This window comes from Oncorhynchus mykiss, chromosome 17, assembly GCF_057628025.1.
Source record: "Oncorhynchus mykiss isolate SJ-2025 chromosome 17, ASM5762802v1, whole genome shotgun sequence".
Taxonomy (NCBI): Eukaryota; Metazoa; Chordata; class Actinopteri; order Salmoniformes; family Salmonidae; genus Oncorhynchus; species Oncorhynchus mykiss.
In genome coordinates this window covers 78,705,555-78,731,849 of record NC_143038.1, presented here as the reverse complement: position 1 = coordinate 78,731,849, position 26,295 = coordinate 78,705,555, and the positions used below count along the sequence as shown (strand labels likewise).

At 41.9% G+C, this 26,295-nt stretch overlaps 1 protein-coding gene across 2 annotated transcripts in view; it reads right to left on the bottom strand.

Annotated features, from left to right (window-relative positions):
* The window catches only part of acad9 (acyl-CoA dehydrogenase family, member 9), a 30,187-nt gene extending 27,259 nt beyond the window's left edge, over positions 1 to 2,928 (bottom strand). Inside the window, exons 1-6 of one of the 2 annotated variants that reach the window (XM_036951003.2) lie at positions 2,434 to 2,928; positions 2,114 to 2,207; positions 1,889 to 1,990; positions 1,632 to 1,738; positions 1,432 to 1,532; positions 36 to 114 (exon numbers count right to left, since the gene is read on the bottom strand). In XM_036951003.2, the coding sequence (XP_036806898.1) occupies positions 36 to 114; positions 1,432 to 1,532; positions 1,632 to 1,738; positions 1,889 to 1,990; positions 2,114 to 2,207; positions 2,434 to 2,604 (654 nt within the window). In that variant the 5' untranslated portion in view covers positions 2,605 to 2,928. The remainder of the gene's footprint in view (positions 1 to 35; positions 115 to 1,431; positions 1,533 to 1,631; positions 1,739 to 1,888; positions 1,991 to 2,113; positions 2,208 to 2,433) is intronic. The other variant, XM_036951004.2, reaches the window with a different exon arrangement.
* Positions 2,929 to 26,295: the final 23,367 nt, after the last annotated feature.

Below are 26,295 nucleotides of genomic sequence, written 5' to 3'. Positions count from 1 at the left end.
AGGCAAAACACAGGTAGGAGGATAATGTGTCTCACCTTTGACCCATTGAGCAGGTATGTTTTCCTGTCTTCTGATAGGGTGGCTTTGGTCTGAATGGACGCAGCATCACTCCCACTGAAACATACAGGATCCACATGAAACAGTCAGATTCAGAGAACATGACAAAACCAAGCTTTAAAATACACAACCACTTCTGTCATTTGTTGGTATAACAAAAGTTGGAATGCTTTTCAGTGGCTAAAAAACAGCTTTACGGCAAACAGATCCAGATGATGTGACTGGTCGAAAAGCAGAATGATGTCATCCAGAGTTGGTTCAGGATGGTAATGATTTCAGCAGGTTGTGTTTTATATTTAACCTTTATTTAACCAGGTAGGCCAGTTGAGAACAAGTTCTCATTTACAACTGCGACCTCACCAAGATAAAGCAAAGCATTGCAACACAAACACAGAATTACACATAAACAAATGTACAGTCAATAACACAATAGAAAAATCTATGTACAGTGTGTGCAAATGTAGTAAGATAAGGGAGGTAAGGCAATAAATAGGCCATAGTGGTGAAATAATTACAATTGAGCAATTAAACACTGGAGTGTTGCAGTAGGTTCGTACTGTACCTACCATGCTCAGTGGGAAAGAAGGCTGTGCTGCAGTAGGTTCGTACTGTACCTACCATGCTCAGTGGGACAGAAGGCTGTGCTGCAGTAGGTTCGTACTGTACCTACCATGCTCAGTGGGAAAGAAGGCTGTGCTGCAGTAGGTTTGTACTGTACCTACCATGCTCAGTGGGAAAGAAGGCTGTGCTGCAGTAGGTTCGTACTGTACCTACCATGCTCAGTGGGAAAGAAGGCTGTGCTGCAGTAGGTTCGTACTGTACCTACCATGCTCAGTGGGACAGAAGGCTGTGCTGCAGTAGGTTCGTACTGTACCTACCATGCTCAGTGGGAAAGAAGGCTGTGCTGCAGTAGGTTTGTACTGTACCTACCATGCTCAGCGGGAAAGAAGGCTGTGCTGCAGTAGGTTTGTACTGTACCTACCATGCTCAGTGGGAAAGAAGGCTGTGCTGCAGTAGGTTCGTACTGTACCTACCATGCTCAGTGGGACAGAAGGCTGTGCTGCAGTAGGTTCGTACTGTACCTACCATGCTCAGTGGGAAAGAAGGCTGTGCTGCAGTAGGTTTGTACTGTACCTACCATGCTCAGTGGGAAAGAAGGCTGTGCTGCAGTAGGTTCGTACTGTACCTACCATGCTCAGTGGGAAAGAAGGCTGTGCTGCAGTAGGTTTGTACTGTACCTACCATGCTCAGTGGGACAGAAGGCTGTGCTGCAGTAGGTTTGTACTGTACCTACCATGCTCAGTGGGACAGAAGGCTGTGCTGCAGTAGGTTTGTACTGAACCTGCAAGGCCCAGTGAAACAGACGGTACGTACCTGCCAGGCTCAGTGAGACAGAAGGCTGCTACATGTTCTCCTGAAGCCAGCTTGGGGAGATATTTAGCCTTCTGCTCCTCACTACCGGCTATCAGGATCCCCTAACATACAGCAAGACATCACAGATTCACAAACAGCAGTAACATTATACAACACAGATAAAAAGAAAGCCTTGAGTCTATCGGTGCAGGACTCTTTACCTTGAGTCCGATGGCTTGGTGGGCAGCCAGTGTAACTGCTATGGATCCATCCAGAGAGATGATCTCTCCTAGTCGGGCATACATGGTGTTGGACAGACCCAGGCCACCTAGGAAGAGACAGGAAGTTATGTTGAGTGGCGTCATGTTACAATGTGTGTCCAGAAGTAACAAGATGGTCTCTGATACAGTATGAAGACCTTACCAGCAATAGGCCTAATGTTTGTTGTACTGTTCTCCTCTGATATTAAACTCCTCACCATACTCCTCAGGCACCTGGATACCGAACAGTCCCAGCTCCTTCAGTCCGTTCAGAGTCTCTGGAGGAATCTTAGCTTCATGGTCGATACGCTTGGAGTCCACTGAAATACAAGGACAGGTCTCAGAATACAACACTGGAACACAGTCTGAAGGTCTATTAGAATAGAACTACACTTTGAATCTGAGTCTTGTATAAGGACAGCAGTCTCTTCTCTCAGTCTCACCCTCTTCAGTGAAGAATTTCTCTACCGGAGCAACAAACGAGTTGATCTCCTCCAGCTCTTCATTTCCAATCTCTGGATAGGGGAAGCACTCTGCCTGGAGGAGAGACACACAAAACGAATCAGATACTTGGTTGATTTATCCTTCTGGGCTATTATGACAAGCTAGCTACTGGCTTTTAGGATTTTCTCATTGTCTTTCAAGGCAAAAAATACCTGAGCAAGCTATCACATATTTCTTAGACAGTAGGCTAAATCAACATTGTATTCCTTATCTAGAATTAAAAAAGCATAATACATAAACTAGCTAGCTAGTCGCTTACTTTGTTTACTTTGCCAAGGAACAGGTCCTTGGCGTAGGCCAGATTCCTAGCATGAGTTCTGATGGTTCGGTTAGGTAAGGTGACTTCTTTCGTCGCATGTCTTGCGTTAGATGTTAAAATCTTTCCAAATTGAACAGATTTGGATAAAGCTATAAGTCTGTTGATATTCATTGTCCTGTCAAAATTTCACCTCAACCAGCCTTCTGCTGCTTCCGAAAATGGGTTAAAAGCAGGTTGAAATATGGTCGAAGCTATCTGGGATCCATGGGACGTCCCGAGACTGACGTCACCCGTCACCCGTTGAAGTAGACATTTTAAACGGTTACGGTAAGGGTTAAGGTTAGGTAAGGGTTATGGCTTCGGTTAGGATACGGTTAGGAGTTAAGGTCAGGGTTAGGAGTTAGGGTATGGACGCGCCAAGTATACCGAATAGCCCTAACAGTAGACTAAGGTTGGGATACCTTTCACCTCATTCTGTCTCATACTGATGACGTAAAATGGGCGTTTCGTAATGAATCAGCTGCCTGCAATTCTTCATTAAAATCACTGGAGGGGACTGTTTCGTCAGGAACAAAATGTACATGGAAGTGCTCAGGGTCTGCTAAAAAACAATGGACAAATGTCTGTATACCGCACATGTATAATGAACAAAAATATAAACACAACATGCAACAATTTAATAGAGTTTACTGAGTTACAGTTCATATATTGGAAATCAGTCAATTGAAATCAATTTATCAGTCCATAATCTATGAATTTCACATGACTAGGAATACAGATATGCATCTGTTGCTCACAGATACCTTAAAAAAAAGGTAGGGGCGAGGATCAGAAAACCAGTCAGTATCTGGTGTGACCACCATTTGCCTCATGCAGTGTAACACATCTACACATAGAGTTTATCAGGCTGTTGATTGAAGAGGAGTGGGACAACATTCCACAGGCCACAATGGCTGTGCGAAGTTGCTGGATATTGGTGGGAACTGGAACATGCTGTTGTACACGCGTTGATCCAGAGCATCCCAAACAACCTCAATGGGTGACATGTCTGGTGAGTATACATGCAACAGCTCTGGTGAACATTCCTGCAGTCAGCATGCTAATGGCACGGAACACTTGAGACATCTATGGCATTATGTTGTGTGACAAAACTGCACATTTTAGAGTGGCCTTTTATTTCCCCAGCACAAGGTGCACCTGTGTAATGATCATGCTGTTTAATCAGCTTCTTGATATGCCACACTTGTTAGGTGGATGGATTATCTTGGCAATGGAGAAATGCTCACTAAAAGGGATGTAAACAAATTTATGCACAAAATCTGAGAGAAATAAGCTTTTTGTACATATGAAACATTTCTGAGGTCTTTTACTTCAGCTCATGAAATATGAGATCAACACTTTACATACAATACAACCTTACAAGCCCTTAACCAACAATGCAGTGAAGAAAAATAAGAGTTAAGAACATATTAATTAAATTGAAAGTAAAAAAATAAAAGAGCAACAAAATAACGAGGCTATATACAGGGTGTACCGGTAACGAGTTAATGTGCAGGGTTACAGGTTAGTCGAGGTAATATGTACATGTAGGTGGGGTTAAAGTGACTATGCATAGATACAGCAAGTAGCATCAGCGTAAAAAAAAGGGGGGGGGGGAGCCATTTGATGAGCTTTTCAGCAGTCTTATGGTTTGGGGGTAGAAGCGGTCAAGAAGCCTTTTGGAACTAGATTTGGTGCTCCGGTACCGCTTGCCGTGCATCTCCTTTGTCTTGATTGACGCAAAACCAGGGTGGTGTCAGAGGAAGACCCTAAAAATTGTCAAAGACTCCAGCCTCCCTTAGTCATAGACTGTTCTCTCTTCTTTCATCACATTCCCAGTGGGTCAGAAGTTTACATACACTCAATTAGTATTTGGTAGCATCGCCTTTAAAATTGTTTAAAACTTGGGTCAAACGTTTTGGGTAGCCTTCCACAAGCTTCCCACAATAAGTTGGGTGAATTTTTGCCCATTCCTCCTGACAGAGCTGGTGTAACTGAATCAAGTTTTAGGTCTCCTCACTCGCACACACTTTTTCAGTTCTGCCCACAAATTTTCTATAGGATTGAGGTCAGGGATTTGTGATGGCCATTCCAATACAATGACTTTGTTGTCCTTAAGCCATTTTGCCACAACTTTGGAAGTATACTTGGGGTCATTGTCCATTTGGAAGACCCATTTGCAACCAAGCTTTAACTGATGTCTTGAGATGTTGCTTCAATATATCCACATCATTTTCCTGCCTCATGATGCCTTCGATTTTGTGAAGTGCACTAGTCCCTCCTGCGGCAAAGCACCCCCACAACATGATGCTGCCACCCCGATGTTTCACGGTTGGGATGGTGTTCTTCGGCTTGCAAGCCTCCCACTTTTTCCTCCAAACATAACGATGGTCATTATGGCCAAACAGTTATATTTTTGTTTCATCAGACCAGAGGACGTTTCTCCAAAAAGTAAGATCTTTGTCCCCCTGTGCAGTTGCAAACCGTAATCTTTTTTATGGCGGTTTTGGAGCAGTGGCTTCTTCCTTGATGAGCGGCCTTTCAGGTTATGTCGATATTGGACTTCTTTTACTGTGGATATAGATACATTTGTACCTGTTTCCTCCAGCATCTTCACAAGGTCATTTGCTGTTGTTCTGGTATTGATTTGCACTTTTTGCACCAAAGTATGTTCATCTCTAGGAGACAGAACGCATCTCCTTCCTGAGCGGTATGACGGCTGAGTGGTCCCATGGTATTTATACTTCAGGCATTTGGAAATTTCTCCCAAGGATGAACCAGACTTATGGAGGTCTCCAATTTCTTTTCTGGGGTCTCGGCTGATCTCTTTGATTTCCCCATGATGTCAAGCAAAGAGGCACTGAGTTTTAAGGTAGGCCTTGAAATACAGGTACACCTCCAATTGACTCAAATGATGTCAATTAGCCTATCAGTAGCTTCTAAAGCCATTACATTTTCTGGAATTTTCCAAGCTGTTTACTTAGTGTATGTAAACTTCTGACCCACTGGAATTGTGATACAGTGAATTATAAGTGAAATAATCTGTCTGTAAACAATTGTTGGAAAAATTACTTTTGTCATGCACAAAGTAGATGTCCTAACCGACTTGCCCAAACTATAGTTGAACAAGAAATTTGTGGAGTGGTTGAAAAACAAGTTTTAATGACTCCAACCTAAGTGTATGTAAACTTCCGACTTCAACTGTAGACTTGCTATTGTTATTTTACTGCTGCTCTTTAGTAACTTGTTACTTTTATCTCTTATCCAAATTTTTTTGAAACTGCATTGTTGGTTAGGGTTCCGTAGTTTAGTTTATTAATTCAACCATTTTAAAAACAAGCACACAAAACTTGAAAAAAGCCATACATGCACATGAATAAAATCATGGAGGATAACACACAATAAAGTCTGGGACTTATTTCCATTGTTAAATCATGGAGGATAACACACAATACAGTCTGGGACTTATTTCCATTGTTAAATCATGGAGGATAACACACAATACAGTCTGGGACGTATTTCCATTGTTAAATCACGGAGGATAACACAATACAGTCTGGGACTTATTTCCATTGTTAAATCATGGAGGATAACACACAATACAGTCTGGGACTTATTTCCATTGTTAAATCATGGAGGATAACACACAATACAGTCTGGGACTTATTTCCATTGTTAAATCGTGGAGGATAACACACAATACAGTCTGGGACGTATTTCCATTGTTAAATCACGGAGGATAACACAATACAGTCTGGGACTTATTTCCATTGTTAAATCATGGAGGATAACACACAATACAGTCTGGGACTTATTTCCATTGTTAAATCATGGAGGATAACACACAATACAGTCTGGGACTTATTTCCATTGTGGTCCTATTGAGACAAGATGGCTGGACAAGTTCCAACACAGTATAGCATTGAAATAATAAAACAAAAACAAAGAAGAACATCTATCTCATCATTCCAGTTACATCATAGGGGTTATTCATATGGGCACAGAAGACAAACATTTTAAAGCTGCCCAGAGAGGACATTGTTTTTATGGGCAGAGGCAACTCATTTGTAAGTAAGCATTTCACTGTAAGGTAGAGTAAAAATAGATTGTCTGTTCGTTTCATACCGGTTGTATTCTGCGCATGTGACTAATACAATTAGATTTGGATTTGAAACGAACAGGCTTTCTATTGTTGCTCTATTATAGTGGCCACTATAGTAGACATCGAGCAAGGCTACATGTGTGCAAAAATAACATTCACTGAGTAAAAAAATGTAATAACCCCCCCCATTCACACACAAGTGTTACTGTTAAGTTCAACATAACAAAATCATTATTTTAGGGCTACACTGCACATTAATACATTGTACACTTTCTGCCTGTGGACATGTGTTCTACAACGTGCCAGCAGAGCATGAGACCCTTTGTTGGCATAATTGATCTCTTTCAGGCAGAGAGTAACACCTGGCAACCCTTTTATCCACTGTATTGAAGAAGTGAGAAAGAGGGAACGTGTGTGTTGTTCCTTTCACCTCTATAGAGGCATCCAGCTTAAACCAGGCGAGGCTCCAGCTACACTTGTTTAACAAGCAACGCCTAATTTTCACCTAATTCTCTCACTCTGAAAATTAACCACATAGTGTAGAGGGAAAACATTAGTTCACAGATAGTTAGTTCGTTAGCTAACTATAACTAGTTAACATTTCACACAGTGCAGGGTCCAGTAAGCAACTAAAACGTGATAACTTGAGGAACGGCAAGGAGTCGTATCATGCTACCAGTTAATACTATAGCAAATTGGTTCGGTTACTAATGTCAACTCATCTGATGTTGTAACGTTCGCTGTCTGACTTTATTTGCCAGCCACTTTTCACACCATAAACTCAATTATTTGATCAGATGAGTAGGCTAATGTTGCTCAACATTTCTCTGGTTAGCTAACAGATCATTAGATCCAGCTACTATAGCAAGATACTTAAAAAGATCCCCCTTCCCTGAACAGTTGATATTTCTCGAAGACAAAAAATAATAATAATAATAATATTGAACAAAATGTAGACATTAGTCATGGAGTCATTGGCGACTCCATTACCCGTCTCTGGCCCCCTCCCAGTTAGGGGGAGTGATGAGCTCTACAGCAGAGTCTCTGGCCCCCTCCCAGTTAGGGGGAGTGATGAGCTCTACAGCAGAGTCTCACAACTCAATCGCTGGTTGAAAACTGTTTTCTGCCCCTCCCAAAAGATAGAATTTCTAGATAATTGGCCCTCTTTCTGGGACTCACCCACAAACAGGACCAAGCCTGACCTGCTGAGGAGTGACGGACTCCATCCTAGCTGGAGGGGTGCTCTCATTTTATCTACCAACATAGACAGGGCTCTAACTCCTCTAGCTCCACAATGAAATAGGGTGCAGGCCAGGCAGCAGGCTGTTAGCCAGCCTGCCAGCATAGTGGAGTATGCCACTAGCACAGTCAGTGTAGTCAGCTCAGCTATCACCATTGAGACCGTGTCTGTGCCTCGACCTAGGTTGGGCAAAACTAAACATGGCGGTGTTTGCCTTAGCAATCTCACTAGGATAAAGACCACCTCCATTCCTGTCATTATTGAAAGAGATCATGATACCTCACATCTCAAAATAGGGCTACTTAATGTTAGATCCCTTACTTCAAAGGCAGTTATAGTCAATGAACTAATTACTGATCATAATCTTGATGTGATTGGCCTGACTGAAACATGGCTTAAGCCTGATGAATTTACTGTGTTAAATGAGGCCTCACCTCCTGGCTACACTAGTGACCATATCCCCCGTGCATCCCGCAAAGGCGGAGGTGTTGCTAACTTTTACGATAGCAAATTTCAATTTACAAAAAAAAAAAGACGTTTTCATCTTTTGAGCTTCTAGTCATGAAATCTATGCAGCCTACTCAATCACTTTTTATAGCTACTGTTTACAGGCCTCCTGGGCCATATACAGCGTTCCTCACTGAGTTCCCTGAATTCCTATCGGACCTTGTAGTCATAGCAGATAATATTCAAATCTTTGGTGACTTTAATATTCACATGGAAAAGTCCACAGACCCACTCCAAAAGGCTTTCGGAGCCATCATCGACTCAGTGGGTTTTGTCCAACATGTCTCTGGACCCACTCACTGTCACAGTCATACGCTGGACCTAGTTTTGTCCCATGGAATAAATGTTGTGGATCTTAATGTTTTTCCTCATAATCCTGGACTATCGGACCACCATTTTATTACGTTTGCAATTGCAACAAATAATCTGCTCAGACCCCAACCAAGGATCATCAAAAGTCATGCTATAAATTCACAGACAACACAAAGATTCCTTGATGTCCTTCCAGATTCCCTCTGTCTACCCAAGGACGCCAGAGGACAAAAATCAGTTAACCACCTAACTGAGGAACTCAATTTAACCTTGCGCAATACCCTAGATGCAGTTGCACCCCTAAAAACTAAAAACATTTCTCATAAGAACCTAGCTCCCTGGTACACAGAAAATACCCGAGCTCTGAAGCAAGCTTCCAGAAAATTGGAACGGAAATGGCGCCACACCAAACTGGAAGTCTTCCGACTAGCTTGGAAAGACAGTACTGTGCAGTACCGAAGAGCCCTTACTGCTGCTCGATCATCCTATTTTTCTAACTTAATTGAGGAAAATAAGAACAATCCGAAATTCCTTTTTGATACTGTCGCAAAGCTAACTAAAAAGCAGCATTCCCCAAGAGAGGATGACTTTCACTTTAGCAGTGATAAATTCATGAACTTCTTTGAGGAAAAGATTATGATTATTAGAAAGCAAATTACGGACTCCTCCTTAAATCTGCGTATTCCTTCAAAGCTCAGTTGTCCTGAGTCTGCACAACTCTGCCAGGACCTAGGATCAAGAGAGACGCTCAAGTGTTTTAGTACTATATCTCTTGACACAATGATAAAAATAATCATGGCCTCTAAACCTTCAAGCTGCATACTGGACCCTATTCCAACTAAACTACTGAAAGAGCTGCTTCCTGTGCTTGGCCCTCCTATGTTGAACATAATAAACGGCTCTCTATCCACCGGATGTGTACCAAACTCACTAAAAGTGGCAGTAATAAAGCCTCTCTTGAAAAAGCCAAACCTTGACCCAGAAAATATAAAAAACTATCGGCCTATATCGAATCTTCCATTCCTCTCAAAAATTTTAGAAAAGGCTGTTGCGCAACAACTCACTGCCTTCCTGAAGGCAAACAATGTATACGAAATGCTTCAGTCTGGTTTTAGACCCCATCATAGCACTGAGACGGCACTTGTGAAGGTGGTAAATGACATTTTAATGGCATCGGACCGAGGCTCTGCATCTGTCCTCGTGCTCCTAGACCTTAGTGCTGCTTTTGATACCATCGATCACCACATTCTTTTGGAGAGATTGGAAACCCAAATTGGTCTACACGGACAAGTTCTGGCCTGGTTTAGATCTTATCTGTCGGAAAGATATCAGTTTGTCTCTGTGAATGGTTTGTCCTCTGACAAATCAACTGTAAATTTCGGTGTTCCTCAAGGTTCCGTTTTAGGACCACTATTGTTTTCACTATATATTTCACCTCTTGGGGATGTTATTCGAAAACATAATGTTAACTTTCACTGCTATGCGGATGACACACAGCTGTACATTTCAATGAAACATGGTGAAGCCCCAAAATTGCCCTTGCTAGAAGCATGTGTTTCAGACATAAGGAAGTGGATGGCTGCAAACTTTCTACGTTTAAACTAGGACAAAACAGAGATGCTTGTTCTAGGTCCCAAGAAACAAACAGATCTTCTGTTGAATCTGACAATTAATCTTAATGGTTGTACAGGCGTCTCAAATAAAACTGTGAAGGACCTCGGCGTTACTCTGGACCCTGATCTCTCTTTTGAAGAACATATCAAGACCATTTCAAGGACAGCTTTTTTCCATCTACGTAACATTGCAAAAATCAGAAACTTCCTGTCCAAAAATGATGCAGAAAAATTAATCCATGCTTTTGTCACTTCTAGGTTAGACTACTGCAATGCTCTACTTTCCGGCTACCCGGATAAAGCACTAAATAAACTTCAGTTAGTGCTAAATACGGCTGCTAGAATCTTGACTAGAACCCCAAAAATGTATCATATTACTCCAGTGCTAGCCTCTCTACACTGGCTTCCTGTTAAAGCAAGGGCTGATTTCAAGGTTTTACTGCTAACCTACAAAGCATTACATGGGCTTGCTCCTACCTATCTCTCTGATTTGGTCCTGCCGTACATACCTACACGTACGCTACGGTCACAAGACGCAGGCCTCCTAATTGTCCCTAGAATTTCTAAGCAAACAGCTGGAGGCAGGGCTTTCTCCTATAGAGCTACATTTTTATGGAACGGTCTGCCTACCCATGTCAGAGACGCAAACTCGGTCTCAACCTTTAAGTCTCTACTGAAGACTCATCTCTTCAGTGGGTCATATGATTGAGTGTAGTCTGGCCCAGGAGTGGGAAGGTGAACGGGAAGGCTCTGGAGCAACGAACCGCCCTTGCTGTCTCTGCCTGGCCGGTTCCCCTCTTTCCACTGGGATTCTCTGCCTCTAACCCTATTACAGGGGCTGACTGGGGCTCTCTCATGCCGTCCCTGGAGGGGGTGCGTCACCTGAGTGGGTTGATTTACTGATGTGGTCATCCTGTCTGGGTTGGCGCCCCCCCCCCCCCCCCTTGGGTTGTGCCGTGGCGGAGGTCTTTGTGGGCTATACTCAGCCTTGTCTCAGGATGGTAAGTTGGTGGTTGAAGATATTCCTCTAGTGGTGTGGGGGCTGTGCTTTGGCAAAGTGGGTGGGGTTATATCCCTCCTGTTTGGCCCTGTCCGGGGGTGTCCTCGCATGGGACCACAGTGTCTCCTGACCCCTCCTGTCTCAGCCTCCAGTATTTATGCAGCAGTAGTTTATGTGTCGGGGGACTAGGGTCAGTTTGTTATATCTGGAGTACTTCTCCTGTCCTATTCGGTGTCCTGTGTGAATCTAAGTGTGCGTTCTCTAATTCTCTCCTTCTCTCTTTCTTTCTCTCTCTCGGAGGACCTGAGCCCTAGGACCATGCCCCAGGACTACCTGACATGATGACTCCTTGCTGTCCCCAGTCCACCTGGCCGTGCTGCTGCTCCAGTTTCAACTGTTCTGCCTTATTATTATTCGACCATGCTGGTCATTTATGAACATTTGAACATCTTGGCCATGTTCTGTTATAATCTCCACCCGGCACAGCCAGAAGAGGACTGGCCATCCCACATATGCTCTCTCTAATTCTCTCTTTCTTTCTCTCTCTCGGAGGACCTGAGCCCTAGGACCATGCCCCAGGAATACCTGACATGATGACTCCTTGCTGTCCCCAGTCCACCTGACTGTGCTGCTGCTCCAGTTTCAACTGTTCTGCCTTATTATTATTCGACCATGCTGGTCATTTATGAACATTTGAACATCTTGGCCATGTTCTGTTATAATCTCCACCCGGCACAGCCAGAAGAGGACTGGCCACCCCACATAGCCTGGTTCCTCTCTAGGTTTCTTCCTAGGTTTTGGCCTTTCTAGGGAGTTTTTCCTAGCCACCGTGCTTCTACACCTGCATTGCTTGCTGTTTGGGGTTTTAGGCTGGGTTTCTGTACAGCACTTTGAGATATCAGCTGATGTACGAAGGGCTATATAAATAAATTTGATTTGATTTGAACAATGCTAACAAAACTTGTTCCACCACACTTTCTCCCTCACCTCAAACTAGTACACAGCGTTGTACCAGATCTTTAGTTTCTTGGCAATTTCTCGCATGGAATAGCCTGCATTTCTCAGAACAAGAACAGACTGACTAGTTTCAGAAAAAATATTTTTGTTTCTGGCCATTTTGAGCCTGTAATCGAACCCACAAATGCTGATGCTCCAGATACTCAACTAGTCTAAAGAAGGCCAGTTTTATTGCTTCTTTAATCAGAACATCAGTTTTCAGATGTGCTAACATAACTCTTTTGCAGTTTTCTAATGATCAATTAGCCTTTTAAAAGTATACACTTGGATTAGCTAACACAACGTGCCATTGGAACACAGGAGTGATGGTTGCTGATAATGGGCCTCTATACATCTATGTAGATATTATTATTATTTATTTTTTTAATCTGCCATTTCCAGCTACAATAGTCATTTACAACATTAACAATGTCTACACTGTATTTCTGAACAATTTGATGTTCTTTTAATGGACAAAAAAAAGTGTGTTTCTTTCAAAAACACGGAAGCCAAAACTTTTGAGCATTAATGTATATGTGGGTATGTGTATGTATTGTAATGACCTGACTAGATCATAAAGGAACAATTGTCCAGACAGAGGGTTGAGTTTACGAATTGACGGTTTATTAAACCAACTTTACACAGGCTACTGGTTGGCCGTAGCCCACGCCAAATAAACGAAAGATACCCACAAGCCAACCATGACCACAGAGGCAAGCTTCTGAAAGGTTGTTCTAGTGTGGATATGAATGGAGGCTATGGTCATAACAGAGAACAGAAAAACATGGCTGCCTGAGAGTAGTTGTTCTGCTGGTCAGGGAAGGCAATAGACCCTGATCTTATGATCAGGGTAAAATCACTACCCCACAACAATACAATCTACTACCTCACAACGCCTCAGCAGATAGACAATGATTTCATAATGTACTTTATTGATTTCTTCCTGTTCATTCTCAAAACACCACAGCAAATGTGTTCAGAATATTATCTTTTACAATGACCATAAGAGGAGATTGACTGTAGTATCCTTGGTGGTTGACACATTGAGAAAGACAGTAGGTTGTACAGTTACAGTGCCTTGCCAAAGTATTCGGCCCCCTTGAACTTTGCGACCTTTTGCCACATTTCAGGCTTCAAACATAAAGATATAAAACTGTATTTTTTTGTGAAGAATCAACAACAAGTGGGACACAATCATGAAGTGGAACGACATTTATTGGATATTTCAAACTTTTTTAACAAATAAAAAACTGAAAAATTGGGCGTGCAAAATTATTCAGCCCCTTTACTTTCAGTGCAGCAAACTCTCTCCAGAAGTTCAGTGAGGATCTCTGAATGATCCAATGTTGACCTAAATGATAATGATGATAAATACAATCCACCTGTGTGTAATCAAGTCTCCGTATAAATGCACCTGCACTGTGATAGTCTCAGAGGTCCGTCAAAAGCGCAGAGAGCATCATGAAGAACAAGGAACACACCAAGCAGGTCCGAGATACTGTTGTGAAGAAGTTTAAAGCTGGATTTGGATACAAAAAGATTTCCCAAGCTTTAAACATCCCAAGGAGCACTGTGCAAGCGATAATATTGAAATGGAAGGAGTATCAGACCACTGCAAATCTACCAAGACCTGGCCGTCCCTCTAAACTTTCAGCTCATACAAGGAGAAGACTGATCAGAGATGCAGCCAAGAGGCCCATGATCACTCTGGATGAACTGCAGAGATCTACAGCTGAGGTGGGAGACTCTGTCCATAGGACAACAATCAGTCGTATATTGCACAAATCTGGCCTTTATGGAAGAGTGGCAAGAAGAAAGCCATTTCTTAAAGATATCCATAAAAAGTGTTGTTTAAAGTTTGCCACAAGCCACCTGGGAGACACACCAAACATGTGGAAGAAGGTGCTCTGGTCAGATGAAACCAAAATTTAACTTTTTGGCAACAATGCAAAACGTTATGTTTGGCGTAAAAGCAACACAGCTGAACACACCATCCCCACTGTCAAACATGGTGGTGGCAGCATCATGGTTTGGGCCTGCTTTTCTTCAGCAGGGACAGGGAAGATGGTTAAAATTGATGGGAAGATGGATGGAGCCAAATACAGGACCATTCTGGAAGAAAACCTGATGGAGTCTGCAAAAGACCTGAGACTGGGACGGAGATTTGTCTTCCAACAAGACAATGATCCAAAACATAAAGCAAAATCTACAATGGAATGGTTCAAAAATAAACATATCCAGGTGTTAGAATGGCCAAGTCAAAGTCCAGACCTGAATCCAATCGAGAATCTGTGGAAAGAACTGAAAACTGCTGTTCACAAATGCTCTCCATCCAACCTCACTGAGCTCGAGCTGTTTTGCAAGGAGGAATGGAAAAAAATGTCAGTCTCTCGATGTGCAAAACTGATAGAGACATACCCCAAGTGACTTACAGCTGTAATCGCAGCAAAAGGTGGCGCTACAAAGTATTAACTTAAGGGGGCTGAATAATTTTGCACGCCCAATTTTTCAGTTTTTGATTTGTTAAAAAAGTTTGAAATATCCAATAAATGTCGTTCCACTTCATGATTGTGTCCCACTTGTTGTTGATTCTTCACAAAAAAATACAGTTTTATATATTTATGTTTGAAGCCTGAAATGTGGCAAAAGGTCGCAAAGTTCAAGGGGGCCGAATACTTTCGCAAGGCACTGTATCTCCCAGTGTAGGTGTAACCCTAAAACTATCCAACCTACTACCTCATCCCACTGAGCAGAGGAAACAGAGGAACCGTGGCACCTGGTCTGATCCACCTCACAGCATCTGTTGAGAGAGAGACTGGATAGTAATACTGCCACTTTTAGGATCAATTCCATCATAACAAACAAACAAAAATTCTACATTGTTACGTTACAGCCTTATTCTAAAATAGATTTTTTAAAATGTATATTCAACCTACACGTTATACCCCATGATGACAAAGCAAAAACAGGTTTAGAAATTTTAGCAAACTTTTTGTTATTTTCAAAATTCAGGGGAGAGGGATTTGAGAGGAACCTTTCATTCAACTAGTTGTATGTATTATTTTGGGTGTGTTTTGAGACTGGTTGTGAACCAAGGTTTCCAGAACCCTTCTGTTGCTCTCTTACATGGTTTAACTAAGGGAAAGCAGTGGTGAAATACAGAGTTGAAAGATGAGAAAGTCTGGTAAGCAGACTCCACATCGGGCTGATTATAATTTTATTTATAAACAATATCAATCAACCTCTTAAAGCGCTCCCAATTACTTTAGTTCAATATTCTAGATTTAATGCTACTAATCATTCCCATCTGTTCATTTCCAGCTGCCAAAGAGAAGTGGAAAGTTGGAAAGTGGTCACAAATGTCAGCATAAAGAATACCTTTATCAGCCACATTATTCAATGAATAGGAGAGAGTATGATCAATAAGGGAGGCAGATGAACAGGTCAGTCTGTGGGCGTATAGATGAGGGGATATCTGGTGTATGAACTATTCAGAAAGTCATGTCAGTCTGTGGGCGTATAGATGAGGGGATATCTGGTGTATGAACTATTCATAAAGTCATGTCAGTCTGTGGGCGTATAGATGAGGGGATATCTGGTGCATGAACTATTCAGAAAGTCATGTCAGTCTGTGGGCGTATAGAAGAGGGGATAGGGATATCTGGTGTATGAACTATTCAGAAAGTCATGTCAGTCTCTGGGCGTATAGATGAGGGGATATCTGGTGCATGAACTATTCAGAAAGTCATGTCAGTCTGTGGTTCTCACATTTAAATATATTTATGTTGTAATCACACAACAGAAAACACATTTTTATCTTCATTATTAATCAAATCCAAGGTTGATGCAAGGATATCAATGAAAATACCAATGTAAGAAATGTGTGACCAACAGATGCATCCAATTACCACCAAGAAATGAACAGGAGGGAATTTATATGAAAAGAGATTCAACATCTATGTTATCAGATGTAAGTGTGAGGTCCTCGCTTAAATTTTTTAAAATGTTTATGAACAAAAATGGACCCTCCTCCTCCCAATCTTTGTGCTATCTAACCTCCAAACGAGTTTCAATGCCATACAACACTCCTTCCGTGGCCTCCAACTGCTCTTCAACACTAGTAAAACCAAATGCATGCTTTTCAACCGTTCGCTGCCTGCACCCTGGACGGTTTCGACCTAGAATATGTTGACAACTATAAAAACCTAGGCTAGACTGTAACTCTCCTTCCAGACTCATATTAAAATATCTCCAATCCAAAATCGGCTTTCTATTTCGCAACAAAGCCTCCTTCACTCATGCCGCCAAACTTACCCTAGTAAAACTGACTATCCTACCGATCCTCGACTTTGGCGATGTCATCTACAAAATAGCTTCCAACAGTTTGTGTCGGGGGGCCAGGGTCAGTTTGTTATATCTGGAGTACTTCTCCTGTCTTATCCGGTGTCCTGTGTGAATTTAAGTATGCTCTCTCTAATTCTTTCTTTCTCTCTCTCGGAGGACCTGAGCCCTAGGACCATGCCTCAGGACTACCTTGCATGATGACTCCTTGCTGTCCCCAGTCCTGTGATTATTATTACTTGACCCTGCTGGTAATTTATGAACATTTGAACATCTTGGCCATGTTCTGTTATAATCTCCACCAGGCACAGCCAGAAGAGGACTGGCCACCCCTTATAGCCTGGTTCCTCTCTCGGTTTCTTCCTACGTTTTGGCCTTTCTAGGGAGTTTTTCCTAGCCACCGTGCTTCTACACCTGCATTGCTTGCTGTTTGGGGGTTTCTGTACAGCACTTTGAGATATCAGCTGATGTACGAAGGGCTATATAAAAACATGTTATTTGAAATTTTATTTGAACACGCTACTCAGCAAACTGGATGCAGTCTATCACAGTGCCATCCGTTTTGTTACCAAATCACCTTATACCACCCACCACTGCGACCTGTATGCTCTAGTCGGCTGGCCCTCACTACATATTCGTCGCCAGACCCACTGGCTCCAGGTCATCTATAAGTCTATGCTAGGTAAAGCTCCGCCTTGTCTCAGTTCACTGGTCACGATAACACGTTCCAGCAGGTATATCTCACTGATCATCCCCAAAGCCAACACCCCATTTGGCCGCCTTTCCTTCCAGTTCTCTGCTGCTTATTCCAGCAGCGTGTGTTTGGTCATGAGGTTAGGTGAAACACATGGAATACTAACCCAAATACGGAGACTGACTGTAGGCCTATACCCTCTCACACATAGACTAATATAATATTAACCCCTGCAAAATTATACAACAAATGTTAACTTTGTCTCGGGAACAGGTGTGGAGAAATAGGATTTCTTTCAGCATCTCTTGAGAAAAAGTGAATGCGAGTGTGATCTTTGACACTTATGCAAGCATACCACATAAAATATGCACCCAAGACAAACTGTCTTATCAGAAACGTGTTTCTTAGTTCTCAACTTTCTATTTCCTTAAAACCAGTCAGTCAAACTGATGATATTTGGACATTTTGCACAGGAACAATCTTTCCACTGTTGGAGTTCATGCTTTTTCTCCCCGGTCCCTAAAGGAAACAAGTCAACTTCACCAGTGTTAACTAGATTACTAAACACATTCATTAGATCAATGTAAAACAATCTGGTGAAAACTAATTTATTTAGTCTTCTAGGCAACAAGTTAAGACACAGCTTCTCTTCAATGTATCTAACTATAGTTGACAAACAAATGGCCTACCAAATGTCCCAAGATATATGGCTTACCAAATGTCGGAAATTCTAAGCAGAAATTGATCTAAATTAGGGTTGAAAGCAGCCAAAGCCAGTAGGATATACGGTCCAGTACAGTGTAAAATTCTAAATAATGATGGAATTATTATGGTGGATGGAACTGCGCATGTATAGCCTACTTTTTTCAGTGATTGGTTTGCCCAATCAGATTGAAACATCACAACACCCATGATATGCCAAACAGAGCTGGTGAAAAACTGTAAACAGGATAAGGTGTTGACATAACACAGTGTTCTATCTAAAATCAGCATATCCCAAGCATCTTATCCAGGCTTCTCATAACTGGAATATTGGTGTGCATGTAAACATGGTCACTGTAGTTTTGGGAGCACACAGAGATTATATTGCGCAAGCACAGGTGAATTACGAGAGTGTAGAGGCAAGTATACTGTGAGCAGGGAGATGCATACCTGACACTTCATTTCTTGCACTCAATTCTACTTTCTGGGCATGCAACATTTTTGTCTGAGCACTTAACTCTCTCAGCTACTCAACATGATCCTCTGCACTGCCAAGAGTTGTTTTATCTGAACTCGCGACTCTCCACCCGCACTCAACATTATTTTCTGCGTTTGACATGCCCCCCTACGCCTTCAAATTGAGAGACAGAAATGATGCCAAACACAGCATAAACGTTTTGAACCGCAGCAAAACGTTTTGCAACGAAAATGTGTTTCTTACTGGACAAATTCAGTTAGGGACCACTCCCCGCTTTGGCCATTTGCTTTCGTTTTGGTTTGTAGAAACTTTATTTTTTATATCGGTCTCCTCTCTTTCACATCAAGTCCCCTATAGTCCTGTTCAGCCAGCCAATGTCCTGATCAACCACCAACAGGACCCTCATACCTCACTGTTCTTTAATGAATGGGAGAGGAAATGTCAAGTCACCCTCCCACTTGCTTCTGGTTCAGATCCCCAGTCTGACAGGAGATAAAATCAAATCAGGTGGGGTGTGAGCCAGTAAACAGATGGCCCATCTTTAACGTGTCCTAGCTGAATGACTTGGCCAGCAACCAGAGGGTTATGGGCAACAGTATCCTTGATGCAATCTCTTGTTGTTGTGCCCCTGAGCAAGGCACTTAACCCCTGGCCTAACTGCAACTTTTCCAGGGGTGTTGCACCTAATTCCTGAATGAGTAATGTTAGCGGGATAGAAACACTGGCCTAACTGCAACTTTTCCAGGGGTGTTGCACCTGATTCCTGAATGAGTAATGTTAGCGGGATAGAAACACTGGCCTAACTAACTAGCGCAGGGGTGCAAAGAAAAATAATGAACATATCTGCTAATTTATTGCCTCTAGGACAAAGGAATGTGGATTAGTTTTACTGAAGGACTGGTCTGTTTACGCTCTCTGTAAAACTGTTATTTATCCGACAATAAGTGTACTGCGTCATTTTGAAACGAGACATCCCAAAAATGAGGCAGACAAGGCTAAAGGAATCAAGAGGGCCTTGTCCAGATATGAAAAGCAGAGCAGTGTGTTAACAAATCTACATGCAGTCTAAAGTCAAGCTACAGAGGGAAGCTGCAAAGTTGTGCAGTGCATCGCTAAACATGGAAAACCATTTATTGATGGGGAATATATCAAGGAGGCTTTCCTCAGTCTATTTTTGATGGATTGATTAACAAAGACACAACCATCTCAAAGGTAAAATACATGCCTGTGTCTGACAGAACTGTTGAAAGGTGCGTTACAGAGATGGTGGAAAATGTAAAGGAGCAGCAAACTGGAGCGTTAAAAGATGCACCTGTGTTTAGTGTGTCTCTTGATGAGAGGGGATGTGAATGACATTCCACGTCTGGCAGTTGTTGTAAGATACTGTGACTCAGAGCAGGTAAGTGATGAGCTGCCTTGTTTAAAACCCACTGACTCAGAGCAGGTATGTGATGAGCTGCCTTGTTTAAAACCCACTGGTTCTCAGAGCAGGTACATGAGGAGCTGCCTTGTTTAAAACCCACTGTGACTCAGAGCAGGTATGTGATGAGCTGCCTTGTTTAAAACCCACTGGTTCTCAGAGCAGGTACGTGAGGAGCTGCCTTGTTTAAAACCCACTGTGACTCAGAGCAGGTATGTGATGAGCTGCCTTGTTTAAAACCCACTGGTTTTCAGAGCAGGTACATGAGGAGCTGCCTTGTTTAAAACCCACTGACTCAGAGCAGGTATGTGAGGCGCTGCCTTGTTTAAAACCCACTGTGACTCAGAGCAGGTATGTGATGCGCTGCCTTGTTTAAAACCCACTGTGACTCAGAGCAGGTATGTGAGGATCTGCCTTGTTTAAAACCAATGCATGGTACTACTAGATGCAAAATTCCTTCACAGATCATTTTGAGGAGAGCGGTGTCAATATTAAAAACATATTCGCTATTACAACTGACGATCCCCCACTATGGTGTGGAGGGAGGGATTTTTTGAGTCCTAACGGTGCTACGGACCTTGCTCAGGGTCAAACATGGCCATGTTACTCAATGACGTTGTTTGCTATGGAGAACGCTCAAAGAAACGTGCTAGAAAACAAATGGAGAATTTGCTCGCCCTCTTCCTGGAATTAGATATCATAAAAGGATGTAGTTATCAATTTACATTTTAACATTTCAATATTGTGTATTTGATTACATGTAATCACATTTGTACATTAAATGTAGCCAGGTTATTGCAAATTGTGAATGAAACGTGTGTCAAAGCAAACGCAAGAAATCCTTCAAATTGAGAACCTATTTTAGCTCATGATTATTATAGCTATTATAGCTAGCTATAACATATTTATTCCATTCTAGCTGTGGAACTGTAATATAACTAGCTAGACTTTTAGTTATTAATGAGCATGGGCATGTATTCACATCCACAGGCTCCCCTTCTGAACTTCCAGCCCATTACACTCTCTTCTACAGTGCCTTGCGAAAGTATTCGGCCCCCTTGAACTTTGCGACCTTTTGCCACATTTCAGGCTTCAAACATAAAGATATAAAACTGTATTTTTTTGTGAAGAATCAACAACAAGTGGGACACAATCATGAAGTGGACCGACATTTATTGGATATTTCAAACTTTTTTAACAAATCAAAAACTGAAAAATTGGGTGTGCAAAATTATTCAGCCCCCTTAAGTTAATATTTTGTAGCGCCACCTTTTGCTGCGATTACAGCTGTAAGTCGCTTGGGGTATGTCTCTATCAGTTTTGCACATCGAGAGACTGAAATTTTCTCCCATTCCTCCTTGCAAAACAGCTCGAGCTCAGTGAGGTTGGATGGAGAGCATTTGTGAACAGCAGTTTTCAGTTCTTTCCACAGATTCTCGATTGGATTCAGGTCTGGACTTTGACTTGGCCATTCTAACACCTGGATATGTTATTTTTGAACCATTCCATTGTAGATTTTGCTTTATGTTTTGGATCATTGTCTTGTTGGAAGACAAATCTCCGTCCCAGTCTCAGGTCTTTTGCAGACTCCATCAGGTTTTCTTCCAGAATGGTCCTGTATTTGGCTCCATCCATCTTCCCATCAATTTTAACCATCTTCCCTGTCCCTGCTGAAGAAAAGCAGGCCTTAACCATGATGCTGCCACCACCATGTTTGACAGTGGGGATGGTGTGTTCAGCTGTGTTGCTTTTACGCCAAACATAACGTTTTGCATTGTTGGCAAAAAGTTCAATTTTGGTTTCATCTGACCAGAGCACCTTCTTATACATGTTTGGTGTGTCTCCCAGGTGGCTTGTGGCAAACTTTAAACGACACTTTTTATGGATATCTTTAAGAAATGGCTTTCTTCTTGCCACTCTTCCATAAAGGCCAGATTTGTGCAATATACGACTGATTGTTGTCCTATGGACAGAGTCTCCCACCTCAGCTGTAGATCTCTGCAGTTCATTCAGAGTGATCATGGGCCTCTTGGCTGCATCTCTGATCAGTCTTCTCCTTGTATGAGCTGAAAGTTTAGAGGGACGGCCAGGTCTTGGTAGATTTGCAGTGGTCTGATACTCCTTCTATTTCAATATTATCACTTGCACAGTGCTCCTTGGGATGTTTAAAGCTTGGGAAATCTTTTTGTATCCAAATCCGGCTTTAAACTTCTTCACAACAGTATCTCGGACCTGCCTGGTGTGTTCCTTGTTCTTCATGATGCTCTCTGCGCTTTTAACGGACCTCTGAGACTATCACAGTGCAGGTGCATTTATACGGAGACTTGATTACACACAGGTGGATTGTATTTATCATCATTAGTCATTTAGGTCAACATTGGATCATTCAGAGATCCTCACTGAACTTCTGGAGAGAGTTTGCTGCACTGAAAGTAAAGGGGCTGAATAATTTTGCACGCCCAATTTTTCAGTTTTTGATTTGTTAAAAAAGTTTGAAATATCCAATAAATGTCGTTCCACTTCATGATTGTGTCCCACTTGTTGTTGATTCCTCACAAAAAAATACAGTTTTATATCTTTATGTTTGAAGCCTGAAATGTGGCAAAAGGTTGCAAAGTTCAAGGGGGCCGAATACTTTCGCAAGGCACTGTACATTCTCATTTAGTTTTGAGTCAGTACCACATAAACATATGAAGCAATAATGAATTTTTATTGACTTTGTGTTCAACTTACTAGAAGTATTTTAAATGCTTTTGGGTTTATAATGTGTTATTTCCATACTGCCCGAATTTGTTTTGTTATTTTGGATTTGTTAGAAAAATATTGGTTTATTTATTTCACATGACAGTAATTAATACTAGTCCTATCTGGAAAAACATGTAGATATCAATTAGAGTGAAGGAACATGTAAAACAGACCTATTTCACAGTTTTATTTTGTTAGAGTTTATTGGTTTAGATCAGACTCAAACTGTTTGTTTCTCTCTGTGCTGGTTTGAGTTGCATACAGTGTCTTCAGAAAGTGTTCACACCCCTTGACTTGTTGTGTTACAGATGACATTTAACATAGATTCAATTGAAATGTTATGTCACTGGCCTATCCCTATAATGTGAAAGTGGAATTATGTTTTTAGAAAATGTTTACAAATTAATAAAAAATGAAAAGCTGAAATGTCTTGAGTCAATAAGTATTCAACCCTTTTGTTATGGCAAGCCTCAATAACTTCAGGAGGAAAAACGTGCTTGCAAAATATGCTTAACAAGTCACACACTCTGTGTGCAAAATAGTGTTTAACATGTTTAACATGATTTTTGAATGACTACTTCATCTCTGTACCCCACACATAAAAGTATCAGTAAGGTCTCGCAGTCGAGCAGTGAATTTTAAACAGATTCAACCACAAAGCCCCGGCAGGATTTCCATTGCTTTGCAAAGAAGGGCACCTATTGGTAGATGGATACAAATTAAAATAGCACATTAAATATCCCCTTGAGCATGGTGACGTTATTAATTACACTTTGGAGGGTGTATCAATACATCCAGTCACTACAAAGATACAGGTGTCCTTCCTAACTCAGTTGCAGGAGAGGAAGGAATGGAATTATTATGGTGGATGGAACTGCGCATGTATAGCCTACTTTTTTCAGTGATTGGTTTGCCCAATCAGATTGAAACATCACAACACCCATGATATGCCAAACAGAGCTGGTGAAAAACTGTAAACAGGATAAGGTGTTGACATAACACAGTGTTCTATCTAAAATCAGCATATCCCAAGCATCTTATCCAGGCTTCTCATAACTGGAATATTGGTGTGCATGTAAACATGGTCACTGTAGTTTTGGGAGCACACAGAGATTATATTGCGCAAGCACAGGTGAATTACGAGAGTGTAGAGGCAAGTATACTGTGAGCAGGGAGATGCATACCTGACACTTCATTTCTTGCACTCAATTCTACTTTCTGGGCATGCAACATTTTTGTCTGAGCACTTAACTCTCTCAGCTACTCAACATGATCCTCTGCACTGCCAAGAGTTGTTTTATCTGAACTCGCGACTCTCCACCCGCACTCAACATTATTTTCTGCGTTTGACATGCCCCCCTACGCCTTCAAATTGAGAGACAGAAATGATGCCAAACACAGCATAAACGTTTTGAACCGCAGCAAAACGTTTTGCAACGAAAATGTGTTTCTTACTGGACAAATTCAGTTAGGGACCACTCCCCGCTTTGGCCATTTGCTTTCGTTTTGGTTTGTAGAAACTTTATTTTTTATATCGGTCTCCTCTCTTTCACATCAAGTCCCCTATAGTCCTGTTCAGCCAGCCAATGTCCTGATCAACCACCAACAGGACCCTCATACCTCACTGTTCTTTAATGAATGGGAGAGGAAATGTCAAGTCACCCTCCCACTTGCTTCTGGTTCAGATCCCCAGTCTGACAGGAGATAAAATCAAATCAGGTGGGGTGTGAGCCAGTAAACAGATGGCCCATCTTTAACGTGTCCTAGCTGAATGACTTGGCCAGCAACCAGAGGGTTATGGGCAACAGTATCCTTGATGCAATCTCTTGTTGTTGTGCCCCTGAGCAAGGCACTTAACCCCTGGCCTAACTGCAACTTTTCCAGGGGTGTTGCACCTAATTCCTGAATGAGTAATGTTAGCGGGATAGAAACACTGGCCTAACTGCAACTTTTCCAGGGGTGTTGCACCTGATTCCTGAATGAGTAATGTTAGCGGGATAGAAACACTGGCCTAACTAACTAGCGCAGGGGTGCAAAGAAAAATAATGAACATATCTGCTAATTTATTGCCTCTAGGACAAAGGAATGTGGATTAGTTTTACTGAAGGACTGGTCTGTTTACGCTCTCTGTAAAACTGTTATTTATCCGACAATAAGTGTACTGCGTCATTTTGAAACGAGACATCCCAAAAATGAGGCAGACAAGGCTAAAGGAATCAAGAGGGCCTTGTCCAGATATGAAAAGCAGAGCAGTGTGTTAACAAATCTACATGCAGTCTAAAGTCAAGCTACAGAGGGAAGCTGCAAAGTTGTGCAGTGCATCGCTAAACATGGAAAACCATTTATTGATGGGGAATATATCAAGGAGGCTTTCCTCAGTCTATTTTTGATGGATTGATTAACAAAGACACAACCATCTCAAAGGTAAAATACATGCCTGTGTCTGACAGAACTGTTGAAAGGTGCGTTACAGAGATGGTGGAAAATGTAAAGGAGCAGCAAACTGGAGCGTTAAAAGATGCACCTGTGTTTAGTGTGTCTCTTGATGAGAGGGGATGTGAATGACATTCCACGTCTGGCAGTTGTTGTAAGATACTGTGACTCAGAGCAGGTAAGTGATGAGCTGCCTTGTTTAAAACCCACTGACTCAGAGCAGGTATGTGATGAGCTGCCTTGTTTAAAACCCACTGGTTCTCAGAGCAGGTACATGAGGAGCTGCCTTGTTTAAAACCCACTGTGACTCAGAGCAGGTATGTGATGAGCTGCCTTGTTTAAAACCCACTGGTTCTCAGAGCAGGTACGTGAGGAGCTGCCTTGTTTAAAACCCACTGTGACTCAGAGCAGGTATGTGATGAGCTGCCTTGTTTAAAACCCACTGGTTTTCAGAGCAGGTACATGAGGAGCTGCCTTGTTTAAAACCCACTGACTCAGAGCAGGTATGTGAGGCGCTGCCTTGTTTAAAACCCACTGTGACTCAGAGCAGGTATGTGATGCGCTGCCTTGTTTAAAACCCACTGTGACTCAGAGCAGGTATGTGAGGATCTGCCTTGTTTAAAACCAATGCATGGTACTACTAGATGCAAAATTCCTTCACAGATCATTTTGAGGAGAGCGGTGTCAATATTAAAAACATATTCGCTATTACAACTGACGATCCCCCACTATGGTGTGGAGGGAGGGATTTTTTGAGTCCTAACGGTGCTACGGACCTTGCTCAGGGTCAAACATGGCCATGTTACTCAATGACGTTGTTTGCTATGGAGAACGCTCAAAGAAACGTGCTAGAAAACAAATGGAGAATTTGCTCGCCCTCTTCCTGGAATTAGATATCATAAAAGGATGTAGTTATCAATTTACATTTTAACATTTCAATATTGTGTATTTGATTACATGTAATCACATTTGTACATTAAATGTAGCCAGGTTATTGCAAATTGTGAATGAAACGTGTGTCAAAGCAAACGCAAGAAATCCTTCAAATTGAGAACCTATTTTAGCTCATGATTATTATAGCTATTATAGCTAGCTATAACATATTTATTCCATTCTAGCTGTGGAACTGTAATATAACTAGCTAGACTTTTAGTTATTAATGAGCATGGGCATGTATTCACATCCACAGGCTCCCCTTCTGAACTTCCAGCCCATTACACTCTCTTCTACAGTGCCTTGC